This window comes from Oryx dammah, unplaced genomic scaffold (assembly GCF_014754425.2).
Source record: "Oryx dammah isolate SB20612 unplaced genomic scaffold, SCBI_Odam_1.1 HiC_scaffold_7, whole genome shotgun sequence".
Taxonomy (NCBI): Eukaryota; Metazoa; Chordata; class Mammalia; order Artiodactyla; family Bovidae; genus Oryx; species Oryx dammah.
Window position 1 is genome coordinate 4,371,674 of NW_024070191.1, and position 18,280 is coordinate 4,389,953.

General features: G+C 48.8%; 1 protein-coding gene across 1 annotated transcript in view; it reads right to left on the reverse strand.

Annotated features, from left to right (window-relative positions):
• CSMD1 (CUB and Sushi multiple domains 1) overlaps positions 1–15,755 on the reverse strand; it is a 2,078,553-nt gene extending 2,062,798 nt beyond the window's left edge. Inside the window, exon 1 of the mRNA XM_040243208.1 lies at positions 15,551–15,755. Within this exon, the coding sequence (XP_040099142.1) occupies positions 15,551–15,629 (79 nt within the window). The 5' untranslated portion in view covers positions 15,630–15,755. The remainder of the gene's footprint in view (positions 1–15,550) is intronic.
• Positions 15,756–18,280: the final 2,525 nt, after the last annotated feature.

Below are 18,280 nucleotides of genomic sequence, written 5' to 3' on the forward strand. Positions count from 1 at the left end.
CCCAGAGGATGTCAAGCAAGAGGAGGCCGGTGTGTGTGAGCAAAGAACACGTAACCTTGGTCTCCTACACACTGGGGAACAATGACTTCTCTTTTCTGGCCCATTAAAGTGGCATGAATGCTGAAATTCCCAGAGCTCCACAGAAGACCCCCCCAGACAGCGAGCGCCTCACTTAAGATCATGTCCGGTGGGTCTCACTGAGCTCACTCTGCTGACAGACATCCTCAAAGAGCTACCGTCCCATGTGAAGGCCAGACCTGGGTCTGGGGTCACGCTTAATGAGGGTCTGACTGTAAACTACATAACACAGATTCTAGAAACCACAGATTCTCTCGCTGCCGGGTCAGCTCTCACTGGAAAAGATGCAGCGGGCGTGGACGTGGGGGCCCTGAGGCAGGAGCCTGGCTGCAGGAGCAGGGCTGGCCTGCGGGCCGAGCTGAGCACCACCCAGGAGCTAATCCGCCAGCTGTTCCCACGCTCACCGACTCCCCAGCTCCAAGGTCCCCCTCCTCTTCTGCAGGCCCTGCTAAGTGGCTGAGTTGGCAGGGCTTACTGCATGTGGGTGCCCTGGAGAGAGAGAGACTTTCCCTTGGAAGACCGAGTAGGCTCACCCGCCTTCGAAGGGTTTGTGTTTGGCTGATGGCCACGAGGGTCCTGGACAGCCAGCTCTGAAAGTCTGATCGCGTGACCCTGGACAGACCACCATGCAGGACGTGTCTGTGTCACACTAACTGGGGTTTGCACACGTGCGGCTTCACAAGGGAAGTGCTCAGATGTCGGGGTCTGGGGAAGTCACCCTGGCTTACAGATGAGCTACTCTGAATTTCATGCTAACTAGGACAGCCTGTTTGTGGCCCATCAACTATACATTGTACACCTGCTTTAATTATTAAAGAAATGGTCACACTGACCAAAAGCAAAGAATGTCGATGTTAAAAATAAAGATTAAATGCCTCCCTTTCTGGGACACCAATGCTGAGACTCCTTTGATGATAAGACTCTCTTCCAGGCGCCAAGGCCATACTGACTTGCTGTGTTCGTTCTTGTCTTTTTTGTGTGTGAAATCTTGAAGGAATGTATCCTCAACTAGTTTCACGGTCTTTGTTCTGACAAGACATGAAATTGGGCTGAACACCCTGCTTCTCCAGGGCAGTTTCTCAGAGTCCTCTGGGAAGTTGACTTCTAAGTTATAGTTCTCAGTTTGGCTCCAATAAAACTCTTTTCTATTCTTGCTTCCCTGATGGCTCAGACAGTAAAGAATCTGCCTGCAATGCAGGAGACCTGGGTTCAAACCCTGGCTTGAGAAGACCCCCTGGAGGAGGGCATGGCAACCCACTCCAGTATTCTGCCCTGGAGAATCCCATGAACAGAGGAGCCTGGCAGGCTACATATAGTCTATGAGGTCGCAAAGAGTTGGACATGACTCAGTGAGTTTTACTTTCATTCTTATTATTGATTGCTTATTGGTTATTTTTGTTGACAGACTCTGCCTTTGAACATCCAACACCAGTATTCAGACCTAGAGCTGGAATAGGAGGTCTGAGCAGCCTTTCAATGTGATGGTCAACTATACCTGAGATACTTGAGTGATGAGACTCTAAACTGAGAAGTCTGGACCACAGGGAAAGGGTCAGGGCACCCTGACCATCCTGGCACTACTGATGGCCTGGCTCCATGTCTAAAGAGGGGTTTCAAGTCTAAGTCAGTGAATACGGCCCTAACCCTCCTACAGACTCTAATCACCCAGAGTGTCCGATTTCACTGACAGCTTTTCATGTCCAGAAAGGCAAGGGTCATGACACCGCCTGGCAAAGACCTCTTCTGCCTGGCTCTGCACAAGGCTTACTGGGCAAGGCAGACCATTTCAAATGTTCTCTGTAAAAAGAGCCTCAGATATTTGGGGGGAGAAAAAAGCTTAGCAGTTAGAAAAATGCATAAACTCTTTCAGAACACAAAAAAATGGCATGGTGTAAAGAAGCCTCATAGCCCATGACCCTTCAGACAACCCTGCTTGGGAAAGTTTTCTACTCTTCTCTTTCACTGTGTCTCTAATGGTCACTTAATATACTCAAGGCTTCCTGATCATGCTGCTGCTGCTGCTAAGTCGCTTCAGTCGTGTCCGACTCTGTGTGACCCCATAGACGGCAGCCCACCAGGCTCCCCTGTCCCTGGGGTTCTCCAGACAAGAACACTGGAGTGGGTTGCCATTTCCTTCTCCAATGCATGAAAGTGAAAAGTGAAAGTGAAGTCGCTCAGTCGTGTCCAACTCTTCGTGACCCCATGGACTGCAGCCTACCAGGCTCCTCCATCCATGGGATTTTCCAGGCAAAAGTACTGGAGTGGGGTGCCATTGCCTTCTCCGCTTCCTGATCATAAATGACCGTAAAACACATCTCATCAGAGTGACTGTACTGAGCATTTAATGCTATTTAACACAAATGCATGGAGAAGGCTATGGCACCCCACTCCAGTACTCTCGCCTGGAAAATCCCATGGACAGAGGAGCCTGGTGGGCTGCAGTCCATGGGGTCGGTGAGAGTCAGACACGACTGAGCAAATTCACTTTCACTTTTCACTTTCGTGCACTGGAGAAGGAAATGGCAAACCATTCCAGTGTTCTTGCCTGGAGAATCCCAGGGACGGGGGAGCCAGGTGGGCTGCCGTCTATGGGGTCACACAGAGTCAGACACGACTGAAGCAACTTAGCAGCAGCAGCAGCAACACAAATGTAATGCATGAGGCCAAACCACGACATGGATCCAGTTATCACTTGACCTCACTTAGAAATGTATATATTTTATTCTTAAATCTGTCAATGAAGTAGGGAATGTAAAAGTAGTTTGAACATCCCAAAGAACTAAAGAAATTAGTAGCAGGATGATTCTTTTAAAAAACAAGACACTCATTTGCATCCTAATACAATTATTAAATTATTAATCTCCACTTACAAATAATTTCTCTCCAGATAAACCAGTCTTTCCCCAATGTTACTTCTGTGGCCATAACTAGAATTAATAGTCTAATATTTTAATTGTCATAATAAAACCGTTGTTAACATTTACTTAAGTAACTGCCAGTTACCTTTCTAAGCCTTTTTACCTGTGCTCATTTATGAAATTCATGGAATATTGAGTGCAGTTAATATTCTTTTGGACTTCCCTGATAGCTCAATTGGTAAAGAATCTGCCTGCAATGCAGGAGACCCTAGTTCGATTCCTGGGTCAGGAAGACCCCCTGGAGAAGGGATAGGCTACCCACTCCAGTGTTCTGGCCTGGAGATTTCCACAGACTGTATAGTCCATGGGGTCACAATCAGTTGAACACGGTTGAGTGACTTTCACTTCAATATTATTTTGGAAAAATGAGGAAACAGTGTATGATAGAGTTTTATGTCCTTTAAGGCACACAGTACTGGAGGCAGATATGGAAACTGAACGTGACTGTTTTGCAGCCTGGAGGATGCTGTCAGACACATAAAACACAGCATTTCCATGTCCTCTCCAAAATGTCCCTGAGGACACAAAAACTTAAGGAAAGTATCTCCATTCTCTGAAATCCATGGTCAATCAAAAAAACTAAAATAAACTGGTTCTCACTTTTATGGAGTGATTTCATAATTCAAGTGCTTTTGATCACTAAGAAATGCAAAAAGGCAACTGTCTCACTATACTAATTGGAGCAGTCCCAGCAAGTAAAACATTTCACAGGGCAGAATTTCAAGCGTTGAGTTCTTCAGAATTAAATATCCTGCAATGACAAAGATGTCCTTCAAGTGGTCATTGATAGAAAATATATTAGCTATTAACACAAAGGAGGCACAAGGTAGGTAACATTGCAGCATTGTTTTTATTGACCTAAAAATTATCAGCAGTTAAGCATTTAACAAAGTACCAAAATCTTTTAACAGATTTCCATCCTACGGATGTCAGAGTTGGACTGTGAAGAAGGCTGAGCGCTGAAGAATTGATGCTTTTGAACTGTGGTGTTGGAGAAGACTCTTGAGAGTCCCTTGGGCTGCAAGGAGATCCAACCAGTCCATTCTAAAGGAGATCAGCCCTGGGATTTCTTTGGAAGGAATGATGCTAAAGCTGAAACTCCAGTACTTTGGCCACCTCATGCGAAGAGTTGATTCATTGGAAAAGACTGATGCTGGGAGGGATTGGGGGCAGGAGGAGAAGGGGACGACAGAGGATGAGATGGCTGGATGGCATCACGGACTCGATGAACGTGAATCTGAGTGAACTCCGGGAGTTGGTGATAGACAGGGAGGCCTGGCGTGCTGTGATTCATGGGGTCTCAAAGAGTCAGACAGGACTGAGTGACTGAACTGAACTGGACTGAACTGAAGGGTTCTACAGCGCCCCCAGTGGTTCTGAACCATCTCACAAGTATGAAACTTGAATGTGCTTCTCTAGCTGCCAGGATGATAGCAGGTTTTTAATTTAAGCCTAGAATATTCCTCGAAGAAGGCAATGGCACCCCTCTCCAGTACTCTTGCCTGGAGAATCCCAGGGACGGGGGAGCCTGGTAGGCTGCAGTCCATGGGGTCGCTACGAGTCGGACACGACTGAGCGACTTCACTTTCACTTTTCACTTTCATGCATTGGAGAAGGAAATGGCAACCCACTCCAATGTTCTTGCCTGGAGAATCCCACGGACAGGGGAGCCTGGTGGGCTACCGTCTATGGGGTCACACAGCGTCGGACACGACTGAAGCGACTTAACAGCAGCAGCAGAATATTCCTACCCACACTGTCTTCCCAGATGATCATGTCAGGAGATTACACTCAGTGCTGTCACTGTTCTCACCCCCGGCGACAGGGAGGTACGTGGGTGCAGATGGGCAGTTAGACCTCCTCTGGGCTGAGACGGAAAGTGAGGTCAAGCAAGAGGCATGTGGGCTCCCATGGGACGAACATGTGCTTAGGCTGAGTTCTGTCTGAGTTTTTGCTGTGAATTTTGCAAGATACAAGTCCTCTGGACCCAAGGAAAAGTGAATGGATTTATGAACCTGAAGGTCACTTCAAGTTCAAAAATCATATAATCTATCTCTGCTCATCAGCGTGATCTGATAAAAGCTACTTGTTTTTTTCCCAGGTATTTTTTTCAATTCAAGAACTCTTATTTTATTTAGAGAAATCTGACACAGTTACCAAAAAAAAGTCAAAGGACACTTAAATGTCAATGCTAAAATGTGTGCACCTTTTCAAATATTTTTACATGTGTATAGAAGCAACTCAACTTTTCCTTTACATGAAAATGGGGATAGAATGCATATCCTTCCCCAGCTGAACTTCAGAAGAGACTACAGTACCCGGGCAACACCTTGATTCAGTCTTGTCAGAATGTGCAAGAGGGCATGTGACCCAGCTAAACTGTGCGCAGACCCCAACCCACAGAAACCGTAATCCTGTGTGCTGTTCAAGCTGCTGAGTCTGTGGTAGTAATGCCAAAGAGCAATAGCTAGCTGATAGTGTTGAGAAGGAAGACGCCCCTCCAGCTGTCCTTCATGACACAGCTTTCCGGCTCTTAACTGCTCCCTGCGGTGTGCAGAACTGCAGGGTGGATAAAGGTGTGGGCCTGAGGACTGCATGACGTGATCTTGCTACGAACATCTTCAACTTTGACCTCAGTCTTTCCTAAACTGGGACAAAGAATGAACTCTCACTAAAAGGCATAAAAATGTGGCCCAAATATATTTTTTCTGATTTTAAGGTTTCAATAAATGACACAAGATCTCTCATTTATGAAATTTTTTCTCTTCTCACAGATTTTTGGTTTTACATACAAAAGAAAATCCACCATCACTTCACACTGTCATAACACTTCACAGTGTTATACCCACTCTTTGTTAAAAGGTTGCTTATTCATGTCAATGTATGGCAAAAACCACTACAATATTGTAAAGTAATTAGCCTCCAATTGAAATAATTTTTTTTAAAAAAGGTTGCTTATTGTCCATCCATCATAAAACTGAAAGAAAAACATATTTGCTAGGAGCTATAAATCATACCCGGAGAAGGCAATGGCACCCCACTCCAGTACTCTTGCCTGGAAAATCCCATGGACGGAGGAACCTGGTGGGCTGCAGTCCATGGGGTCCGCTAAGAGTCGGACACGACTGAGCGACTTCACTTTCACTTTTCACTTTCATGCATTGGAGAAGGAAATGGCAACCCACTCCAGTGTTCTTGCCTGGAGAATCCCAGGGAAGGGGGAGCCTGGTGGGCTGCTGTCTATGGGGTTGCACAGAGTTGGACACAACTGAAGCAACTTAGCAGCATAAATCATACCTGCCAGTTTGGCGTGGCTACAGTTTTGGTGCTTTGGGGTCAGAAGACCTCTTTTCTAAACACCTGGATGCCTTATCTCATCTTCATGTTTTGTTGCCACTAGAGAACAATGGGAAGGTAATTGTGTAATTGCAGTGGTTAAAGAAAGAGACTGATTACTTCCTTTTTGTTCTGTAATCCTCTTATAAAATTCTTTCAAATTAAAAAGCAGAGAGAAAATAGCCATGAAGATAAAAATGACAATTGTAGGTTGACATATCTAAACACGCTCTTATATCATTAAATTATTATCACTAAAAGAGGAAAAACTTACAAACACCCCAGATACCTTACTTTGTATACAATGAGAAAAGGAAGAAACACAGATGAATCGAATAAGCTTGGCAAAGTAATAACCCGAGTATAGGATTTCAAAGCTAATTATTCCGACATGTTCTAGCTTAGATATGTGAATAAATAAATCACGCATCAGTTCAGTTCAATCACTCAGTCGTGTCGGACTCTTTGCGACCTCGTGGACTGCAGCTCGCCAGGTCTCCCTGTCCATCACCTACTCCCGGAGTTTACTCAAACTCACCTGAAAAAAATCGTGACTGACGCCTTGCACAGGTCATCTCTCCCCTACAAGTCTTTTCACAGAACAGTTTTGACACATTAGTTTGACTCACACACACACAGAAAACAGAATCAGGTACGGGAGAATAGTGGTTATCCACGGTTGAAACTGTGAATGTGCATGGGAGCAGGAGAATCGTTTGATGGCTGTAAGATTCCCAGCCCAAGTGGGGTAAGGTCTGACCCACTGGGCATGTGAGGAAAAGAAGAGCGAGGCCTGAAAAAGAGATGCATCTTCGTATTTCAGGAAACAGTCCCAGAGCAGCAGCGTACATGCCTCGTTTGGCTCTCAGGACCCACAGGAGAATTTCGGAGGAGTCCACCAAGCCTCGGTGCACAGGGGTTTATCTTCGCCCTGTCCCCGGCACCCTGCTGCCTGTCCTCAGGCCAGCACTCACGCACCTTTCTCGCTGATTCTGTTCCTGTCCCCTCTCCTCCATTCCTTGCGAGGCTCTCACAGGAACGCCCCTCCCTCAGTATCTCTGACACAGTTTGTGTAATCACTCATCAAAGTCAAGTTGCTTCAGTTTTCATTTTGTTTTGAAGAGCGTAAGCTTCATGAGGGGCATCACTCATTCAAAGTCTTCTTTGTTCAAGAGTGTAGGTAAACACCAGGTGCTTGTCAACTCCAGTGACACTGAACAGACTGATTCGAGTGGGCGCCTGCCCTAACTCTTCAAGTGAGCAGAAGGATGACCATAATCCTACTAACAGTCTAGACGTCCCGAGTCTCTCCTCTGGCCCCAGGACTTCATTGCTAAGTATGGCAACTGACTGGAAACATACATCCACCTGGGCTTCCCAGGCCTGCTAACGGTAAAGAACCCACCTGCCCGTGCAAGAGATGTAAGAGCTGTGGGTTCAGTCCCTGGGTCGGGAAGATCCCCTGGAGGAGGACACGGAAACCCACTCCAGCATTCTTGCCTGGAGCATCCCAAGGACAGAGGAGTCTGGCGGGCTCCTGGGAAGGAGTTCATGGGGTTGCAGAGTTAGACATGACTGAAGTGACTGACAGCACATACATACATTTCCCTCCAATGACAGCAGCTCCTCCCTGATGCTTAAATATATAAATAAACATAATTATAATAAACATAATATATAAACATAATTCTACCTAATACTGAGATGATTTTTCTCACTTGACTTTCCCTTGATACGATCTACACATTTTTTTAAAGTATAAGGATTTGCATTTTGAAAATGTCATACTGTTTCCATATAAAACAATGCATGTATATTGAGCAGGCAGTCTGCAGATGCCTTGCAACCTCATTTCTAGAGCCATAAACAAAGAAAACTCTAATGGCTGGATTTAAGTTGTTCACAATAATCATATTTTGTAAAGAAAGGAGAACAAGAATGAGACAGAACAAGAAAGGCAAGATTGATGCTGGGAAATTTTACATTTCCAGTGCAGGAAGGGAAGTATCTGCTCCATTTTGTTAATTTCTTGTAAAAATGTGACCCTTCTTATGTGGTCAGGGTTCCTCCTCTATTATGTATGAAGTGTCAATCACACCCTGCAAGTCTTAACTATCCACAGCTGTATTACACATCAAAGTACATCAGTTTCCTAACCACACACAAAAAGTCTGAAACGGGAGACAGAAGCTATTGACAGCCTTTGAACACAGTCTGTGGTTCATTCTTTGAAAGAAAAGTGAATATTCTTAAGCCCAGGAGAACCCATATTCCTCAGAAGGAGCTGTGTTTAACTTTCTGTATCTCTGAAGATTATCCATCTGCATAAAAGTCAAAGATCTCTAATGTTGATTTTCTATTTACTGATAGAAAAAGAAAGTGAAAATTCACTCAGAGTGTTCTGGGGTTTTAAAAACCAGAAGCAGGTCAAGGGTGCAGAATTTTATAGGAACAGGAACAGTGAGAGCCCACCCCATATTCTGCATGATATAAACTCCACATTGACAATTATTCACTTTTAAAAGATTAATAAAGGCATTTTCTATTAACAACAAGAGGAAACATATGTAAGTTTCTGTGAAGAAAGGCATAGAGATTCACCAGGCATCTGGAAAAGAACTGCTTAGAATTCACAATTAATTTCAAAGGTTTTTAATTCATTAGAGAACACTTCCTGAATAATTCCAATTTTAATCTAACACTTAGCTCCTTCTTCTACAACACTAACCTTATCAGAGTATACTAAAGAGTAAAATGAAAAAATGTAAAATAATTTATTCTTACAGTATTTTTATATGAAAGACTACAATAATCCCTTGAAGTCATCCCATAATATAAACACTACAGACAAGGAACTTGAATCTCAGCTTAGTTGTAAAATCATTAAAAAAAAAAAAAAGGATTAAACAGCACAGAATGATGAACTCTGATAATGGAGACACTAAAGATAAAGAAGAAATCTTCTGAAATAATTGCACAGTGTCATTATGTAGCATATTATGTAGTTTCAATATTAAATCATGGTGGGCTAATTAGCCTATGAATACTCTGTGAAGAGATTATCAGGTTTTGAGGCCTCTAACTGAAAGGAAAGTTGAGGTAGATATATAGATAGATAGATGCACAGACAGACAGATCTCTGACACCACTCAGAACTACTTCTGAGAATCACTTGAGGGGAGAAGCCTTGAAACTTGCATTTAAAGACCTCAAGTGATCAGTGTGCACACACACTTTGCAAAAGATTATTCAAAAACTCAACATCAAGACCACAATGCCAACATCTTCAATAACAATGGGAACCTGTTTAGTACCCAAAACATATACTGGAGAGATGCTTGATGTCCTCAAAAGCTGCTCTGCTTCCTTTGAGATCCACATGACTTAAAGTTATCTGGATAATTCCATTATTATCCATTATGATGATAAATCCCAGATTATAGATCCATTACCTTGGATTTGCATTTACAATATCAACATGTTATATGAGGTTTCTTGGATCTTACCAAGGTTCAGGGCCTCCAAAAACAAATACAACCGCAAAAATAACTGAATAAAGGTGCTTAGAATCAAGCTAAGGTTTTATGCCACTTAAGTCTCAGGTTGTAACAATATCCTAAAAGTGACTCACTGGTGAAAACCTGGGAAGTAATACCAGCTTGATTTTTTCATGCCTCTGTTTCCCTTGATCTCATGGCAGTAACAAGGATAATTTTTAAATCACAAAGCATTATTCATCACTTCTGGCTTTACAGACAATGGGGACAAAATCATGTTAAGATTATAAGTATTAAGATGGAAGCATCTCTTTTATTCTACTTATATTTGGAGAGAATGACAACAGTGAAATATCCCTTTTATAGCTTTCCCAAAGCTAAAACTAGTGCAGGATAAAGCAGGAGGATTTCAACCAATAAACTGCAAAATGCATGAGAAGCATTAAAGATAAAGTAGTTATTTTTAATATTTGTCCATGCCTGTATGTTATTTTTGTCCATTCATCAAAGAAGTTTTAGCAAGAGACACATGTGGCAAGAGATACACAGAGTGGGTCAAAGTCACGGTGATTCTAAATCAAGTTAATTTGTTGAAGTGTTATTCCTAAGTAGAACGCTTCACACATATGCAGAAAGAGGTTTTGTTCAATGGGCTGGGTGACATCTCCATTTGGAACAAAGGTGTCCAAGACTAAAGACAAACCTGCAGCCTCCCTACAGCGCTGAGGGCCCTTTCTTTCCCCTGAACTAGGGCATGGTAGAAATGGTTTAAGGAAATTGCAGCTAAATTCAAATATGTTAAAAAAAAAAAAAAGGAAAAGAAAAAATGTGTTTCAAAGAGGTTTATGTGGTGGTGGGGAGGGGAGAGTATACACTGTACATTATTTTCATAAAGCTGCCACAATTAGTTTTAACCAGTTCAGTGAAACAATTTTCTCTTATTCTTTTTTTCTATAATGGGGATTTTAATTCTAGTATTTATCCACTTGAGTACTAGGGTCTAAATTCCACCCTACATATAGACAGATTAATTTTGTCAAAGAACATTTAAGGTCATCTTAACATCACTGTAGAAGAGACTTATTTCCTTGCACTTAGGCAAATACCTAAATACGATTATCTGATTTTCATACTCATAGGTTGTTACCTAAGCCCAGCGGCTGTGCAAGCTGAAGGCAAGCTCAAGAGGTTGATTTCTTTCAGGACGAAGTTTTTTTCTGTGCCCCAGATGGCAAATCCAAGCCAAATTTCTTGTTTCAAACATTGGCTTTTTCTGGTTTCCAAAGTTGCCTGACCACACAATGGGACTGGTTTGATTCTATCAGTTACCACCACTGGTCCAGAAACCCAGCTTCCTAGTCCAGTGGCACAGAGGCCCAGGCAACGCATGGATGTAAATGCTATTGGCTGCCGAGAACCTATCCTTTTAACTCAGATGTCTTCTTCTGATGTGTTAGCTAAACAAATAAAACTAAAAGACAACATAGCTTTGTCCTCTACTCTGCAAGAAGCACTGAAGCAACTTCTTAATTCTGGAGAGAGATGAACCTCACCAGAGACATAAAAGGCTAAAGGGAATGTGCAGTGTAAGTTACATATGTGCAAGTTCTGGGGGCTTATGTTCACTATGAGCTCAGCAGAAAACCTACCAGGGGCCCATTTAGAATTCAGTAGAGCACAGAGTATTTAATATGCTATTTGCATTTCGACAGCTTAGAAATGTCTACACTGGATTTGCTGTTTCGTCTGCAATGAGTGCTAACTGGACACCCGAGCCTTTGTTTATCTATTTCTTAAAGGAAGCAGAACCATTTTCTTGACATTTTCAAAGCCCTATGGGTATTTGCTTCAGACAGTCAACTAGAGACTGAGGAAGCATTGCCCCCAGGAGGAGCTGTTTGTGCCTGTAGGAACTTCCACTGTATTCCTGGCACTCTGCCCGTCAAGCAGGACTGGCCAGCTGAAAGCCAGAATCAAAACAATGAGCCCCGGCTTTTGCGTTAGTGCAGATTCTGACACCTGAGGGAATTCCACCATCACTTACTATCTGCTACTGCTCTTTGGAACTTGTTTAATGAGACCTCACTGTCCTACCAATTCAAGTTTATAAAATGTGTCATTTAGGAAGAATGCTTCCCTTTTGCTTACCTTTTTAAGGACTTAAAATCCCCAGAGAAGAATTATATAGGTTCTCCAGAAGCACTAGAGCTATGGGCTAAAAAGTTATAAATTGGAAAAGAAAAAAAAATCCCCTTGACAACTCAATAAAAAAATAAATGTGATTTGCTAAGAAAATCATGGATGTAGAAATACTGACTTCCCCTTAGATGGCCTGCCTTTTTAGAGTGTGATGGATCAGGGTTTGTCCCTGGAGGTCTCTTCACAGGATATCCTGTATTCCTCAGGAGACAGTGCTTATAGACACATCCCTGCAGCTGCCTAGCCATGAGGACCTCAGCCAGCAAATGAAAGGTCTTAGCATCTATCCTGGGGATGATAGAGGCAACTCATAGAAGTATGAAGGCTGGGAAACCTTGTCTGTCTGTCTCTCTCTCTCTTTCCCTCCCTCTCTCCCTCCCTTCCTCTTCTTGTAGAGGTTTTTGTGGAAATTTGGCAAGGATCGATTAAATCTTTGCTGGGAGTGTCCGTGAATTTCAGAATCACAGATTTTGAGAAACATCACCTTTCTCTCCCAGGCTTCCTATGGCGAGACCCATAGAGCTACTACTATATGTAGCTCTTTTTAGGACCTTTCTGAATACTGCCTGCAAATAGCTGCATTCTCCTTGCTGCACAAACTGGCAGGACACAACTGAGAAGCAAACTTTCTCCAAACAGCCCGTAGATCAGCCCCGATAAAGAGCGCAATCTGTGTTCGCGGAATGAATTATTCCACCTACTTACTAGATGAAAATGGGAGAGGTTTTCAAGCTTTCTTCCCTTTCCTGGGGTCCCTGCAATTGCGGGGCTATTAAGGAGGTATGCACACATGAGATCCAACCTTCACAATCGCGTTAATAATCCAAAGGAAAAAGAATATCATAGGGGATTCCCGGTCCCTTCAGCCTCCACAATCAACCACAGCCGTTGACCGCGGTACAGAAGGTACAGCGTTCTCAAGAGGCCGCCTCCAGCCTCTCACGACTCCCAAACAGGTCACGAATCCCGCCCCACACATCAGAAGTGCCCGCCCGCCTTCGCCGCCGCGGGAGCAGCCCCCTGGGCGCGCGCGGCGCGGCCCCCGCATCCCTGGCGACTCCTCGGGGAAGCCCTTCTGCGCTCCGGGGCCCGGGCGCCCCCGGCAGAGGTCCGACCTGGGCCCCCCGGGCGCCCTCTCCGAGGGGACTGCGCCCCAGCCCCAGCCACCCGGGCACACAGGGCCGCGCCAGCGCTGGCGTCACAGCCTCCCGCCCGCATCGCGCTCCCACGCGACCGCCGGCGCTTCCACTCGACCCGGCGGCGCAGAGGGGTCGCGGCCCCGGTCCCCGCGGGGGCGACGGGGAGGCGCGCGCACCCACTGCTGCCTCCATCAGGCAGTAGCGCAGGCAGAGCAGCCGCCCGGCCCCTCCACGCGCAATCACACTCGCACCGCGCAGGCCAGGGGCCTGGGACCCTGTATTCCACTTCTTGGCTTCTACGGGCGGGACTTGGGACCCCCAGGACACAAGAGGCGCTGTGCTCCGTGCGGCGGCCCCTCCAGGGCGCCCAGGACTTCGTGCCCCGAGCCGGCTGGACCGGGATCCGCCGGAGCAGCCCGGCCCGCGCCCGAGCCCAGCAGCTCGGCCCACCCGCGCGGGGGCGGCATCCGCCCGGCGCACACGTGTGCGGATTATTAAGCAGCCGGGGCAGGGCGGCCGGCGTCTCGGCGCACCAACCCCTGCTAATTGCGGGGGAAGGGCGCACGGAGCGCGCGGAACCGCGGGGAAGCGAGAGTGCGCTAGGAGGCTGAGCTGCCTGGCGAGGCCCCGCTGCGCTCGGACCGCGGGGGTGAGGGGCGGGAAGTTGTGCAGAGTTGCGTAGCAGGTGTTTCCACTTCGCGCAGGGGCTTAGTGGGCAAAGCCGGGTCCTGCCCCGACCCTGGACCCGTGCAATGTGCACACCTTCCAGGGACAGCCCTGTTTGCCCTCGCCTCTTCTTGCTTCGCGCTCGTCCCCAGCCAGCCCAGCGCGCCCGGAGGCCGCAGCTCGCCCGGCTCGGCCCGCCGTCCTCCCTGGAGGCTCCACCTGCCGCTCCCTAGGGGGGTCGGCTGGACCCAGCCGGGCAAGGGGGCAGGTCGGTGTCTTGGGGAAGCTCCCCAATCCCCAACAAGCCTGACTCCAGCAACTAACCGAGCGTTTGCGCTCCCTGGGACCCTGGGGCGCATTCCCACGGACAGCCTTCTGAAACACCCCGGTGCTTGCGCGGAGGAGCTGGTGCCAGCCGTGGGCTCTCAAGCAGCCCCGGACGCGGGCGGAGGGGAGGCACGGCGCGGGGACGCTAATCTGCCGTCTCTCCCCAGGCCGGGCCCATCTGGAGTTCCCTGCGGAACCAGAGACGGTCCTCCTTCGCCTTGTCAATCACCCCTGAATCTGGAACGCTGAAGGAATAGAAAATGGGCGGAAAAGAAGATGGAAGAATCTAGAGGAAAGGCGACTTTTATATGGGGAAAGAGCAAACAGCCGACAAAAAATAAAAAAATACCCACATGATTTGACTTCATTCTTTTCAAAGGAAAAGAAAGAAAAATAGACGTTTCCGGCAGTGGGACGATACGTGTTGATTGATGTGGGGGTTATACAAGGAGGCTAAAATGAGGAAATGGGGGCAGATAGTTTGCAATGTGACAATCAACAACCCCCCACCTCTGAATCAAGAGGGACCTTGTTTTCTTTCCCAGAGAATAGACAAGTGCAGGAGCTGGTGCCAGCCACGGGGTTTCAGCCTGTAGGCTAGTTCGGGGAAAACATCCCCTAACTCGCTTCAAGGAGAACACCAAGTTCACGAGCTCCAAGCCAAGGAGCGACCCGGGGACACTCCTTCCCCTGACCAGGGGGTGGCAGGGCGGGAGAGCCCTGTGACCTGGCGACCATCTCTGAGGCTGAACCCGGTCCGGGGCTCCCTGCTCTCTCCACGCACCTCGCCAGCTCCTTCCAACTTGCAGGGGAAAAAGTCCAGGGAGAGGCAGGTGGGGGCGGCCTGGCCAAGGAGCTCCCCATCACTCCCCGAGGTCGTGGGTGGCGGGGTGCGCGGCCCAGCGGCAGGCAGGTTCGCCCGTGGCACCCAAACCCCGAGAGAGCCAGAACTTGCCGGGCCGCCTTGGCCCGGCCCACTTTCCCAGGCGCTCTGGGTCCGGGGAGAAAGTCCCGGAACCACCCGGGCCACCAGTACCCGCTGCTCCGGCATCTCGGAGGACGCATCGCCGCCAGGCACCACGCAGCTTCACCAACTCGGGGTGGCTCCTTTCTCCCCAACAGCCCCCGGCGGGTGCTGAGAAAAGAGAGGCATTTCGTTTCAGCCCGAGTGAGGGGGAAGGAGGGCGGGGGTGGGGCGCGGGAGATGAGGGTGGGCAGAGGGCGATGCAAGCTGCCTGCCGGCATCGCGATCGCGGGGCGTCCGCGGTGGAGAGCCACCGGCGGAGGCCGGCCCCTCGGCACGCTACCCGCCTCCGACCCGACCCCGGGCTCGCAAGCCGGGCCTCGGAGGGTTCGCGCATCGCCCGGGCAGCCGGCGAGCCCGCCTTACCTTGGGCTGCAGTGAGGAACCCCGCGCACAGCGCCAGCAGCGCCAGCAGCAGCGACTCGAATTTCCCCCACGCAGTCATGTCTGCAGATATTCCACACGCGCTCGGCAGCGATGGCTCTTCTCGGACGCGCCCGGCTCCTCCGAGGCGCAGCAGGGCTACGGACGGAGCCAGAGAATCACCCGAGGGCGAGGCGAGCTGGGGAGAGATCCCGGTCTCCGGACCGGCCGCGCATCCGACGCCTCCCGCAGGTCTGGGCGCCCGGCTCGCTTCGCTCTCATAGCATCGGGTCCCGAACCCACTGCAGGCAGAGCTGAGCTGCTCCGAGCGCCGACACCGGGCTGCCGGGCCGGGGCCGGGGACGAGCGCCCGCCCAGCCGGGCAGGAAGGCACCGAGGCTGCTAGGCTGCGGGAGGGGGCGAGGCGGAGAGAGGAGCGCGCGCCGCCGGAGAGACCCGGAGCGGAGGCAGCTGGAAAGGCAGCCAGCGAGTGGGAGCCGCGGGAGGGGGGGCAGGAGGCAGGGAGGGGGCGCGGGGGGAGGGAGGAGAGGCAGGCTCGGGAGGGAAGGCGGGGAGCGCGGAAGACAGGCTGCTCGCGGCACAAGGAGCCGCTGCCGCGGCGGCTGGACTCAACCATCCCTTCCCACCGAGAGGGGATGGAGCTGGGACGGCGCCATCCCGGACCCGGCCCAGCCTCGGGCGCCCGGCTCCCCGCGCCGCCCCGCGCCGCGCTCTCCCGCGCTCTCCCCGCGCGCCGCCGCGCACAGGCTGGGGAAGGAGACTTGTTGGGCGTCGGGCGGGGGACGCCGGCGCCCCCCACCCGGGCGAGGCCAAGCCAGCGGGCAGCTCGGCGACCTGGAAGGGTCCTGCGAGGGCAGAGGCTGGCCGCCATCCGCCGGTCTCTCTTCGTGCCTGGCCGGGGAGAAGCCCCCCGGCGTAACTTGGGAAAGAAACGCAGTGGCAAAGAGAACCGCCGAGGCTCTAGCTCCAAGGGCGGAGATCAGCCTCGGTTTATTTGATTTCGAGATCGTGTTTGGCAAGATGACGAAACGGCAAGGAGCTATTCTGATGTCCTGACTTAGGTCAACCACGCACAAACCGAGGGTGGGCATAAAGTCAAAATGAGGAAGGGTGTTTGTCGAGGACTGATGGTGGGGTCTGATGATGAGAGGTGGCGCCGTGGGCACACCTACAGGTGAAACCCTATATGAAATGGAATGGGTTGGGTAAGGACTTGCGGAGAAAGGAGAGCTTCTTTTCTGAATCTGCAAAGGGATGAACCGAGCGGACAGAGAGCAGAGCTCTGGAACCCGGTGGTTGACAGAATGAACCCGTTTTCACCCAAGTCCCCAGAGAGGAGGTGTGTCCATGCAATCTGGAGGGATAAGACGAGGCATTTTAGGGGAAGGTTCATAGAAAATAGAAGCCATCGGTGAATGCTAGTCCTTCTGCAAAGGGGCATTTCAAGGATTCCCCATTCGCCACCAAAATGGGTTAAATAATTCCTTTACGGAATTGGAGGAACCAGAACATGGAAACCCCACACCTGTGCCCAGAAGGGTCTGCACACCAGCGGTGCTAAATGCTGCATAGCCCACATTGCGGGGTGATTTGGTGAGAGCCACTGTTGGCAATGGGTCATGAGCTTCAGTCCACCTGCATTTTATCAGTTCGTCAAGATTAAATAGGTTGACAAGTTCATAATGCTTTAGACCCCTGTCTGCTTTTCTTAGTGGTCCCTTGTCCCAGGGGTCACTGGGCTCCGTAAGAACACCATGGTGACCCAGGAAACGAAGGGAAGGGCTAAATCAAAGCGTGGTTGGCTGGGTCTACCCACAGCAGCAGGAGCACCTGGACCTGCATCAGAGCTCCCCTCTCATACAGAGATGAGCATCTCAGGAGGACCAGCACGTTTGCTTCTCTGAAAGCTGCAGTCCCAGATATAACTGGGGTTTGCTACTTCCTGAGTCCTATTCTGCCCGTCACCCCGAGGTGGGGGTGTGGGGGAACAGAAGACTGGCTCAGTTTTTTGGTAATTCAGTGGAATTCAAATTCTTCAGGCTGAAACAGGCATGTCACCCCCTCTGAGATCTTAAATAAGACCACAGATGGTACCTATAACTCAGCAAGTGAACAAAAACACTTTTTAAAGACCTATTAGGTGCTCCAAATAGTCCATTTCAAGCTCCTCATCAGGAAAAGAAAAAAAAAAAAGATTTCTTTGGGGAGCTAAAGAGCTGACTTCTTGAGAAACGGTGTCTTGTCTTTGCACTGCTCTTCCTAATGACTTGTGTCACCAAGAAGGATTTCTGCCATTAAAAACCGTTTCCAAATTCTAACCATCCTGGTCTAGGACTCAGGATGATTCTGACTTTATTAGGAACGTTCAGCGTCACCTGTGTAACTGAACACTCTCACACTTATTGTGACCGGCCTCAGGCTGAGCACCACCTCCCCTGGGTTCTGCTTGAAGTCTGAAATGCCATCTCTTTTCTCTGGAGTGGGAAACATCTATCCAATTCCCATTCTTTGAGAAAGAGTGATCCCCATAACCAGTAACTTTACCCACTTCTGCTGTAATTTACCCACGGTATTTGGCCAGATCACATGTCAGAGAGCTGCAATGATCCATGCTGAATTTCTGGTCCTAAGTATGAAGAGGTATGGGGTGGCTGTCAAATAAGATAGGCTGATTTTGCAATATGGTTTTCTCTGTGTTAATGTTGTGATATT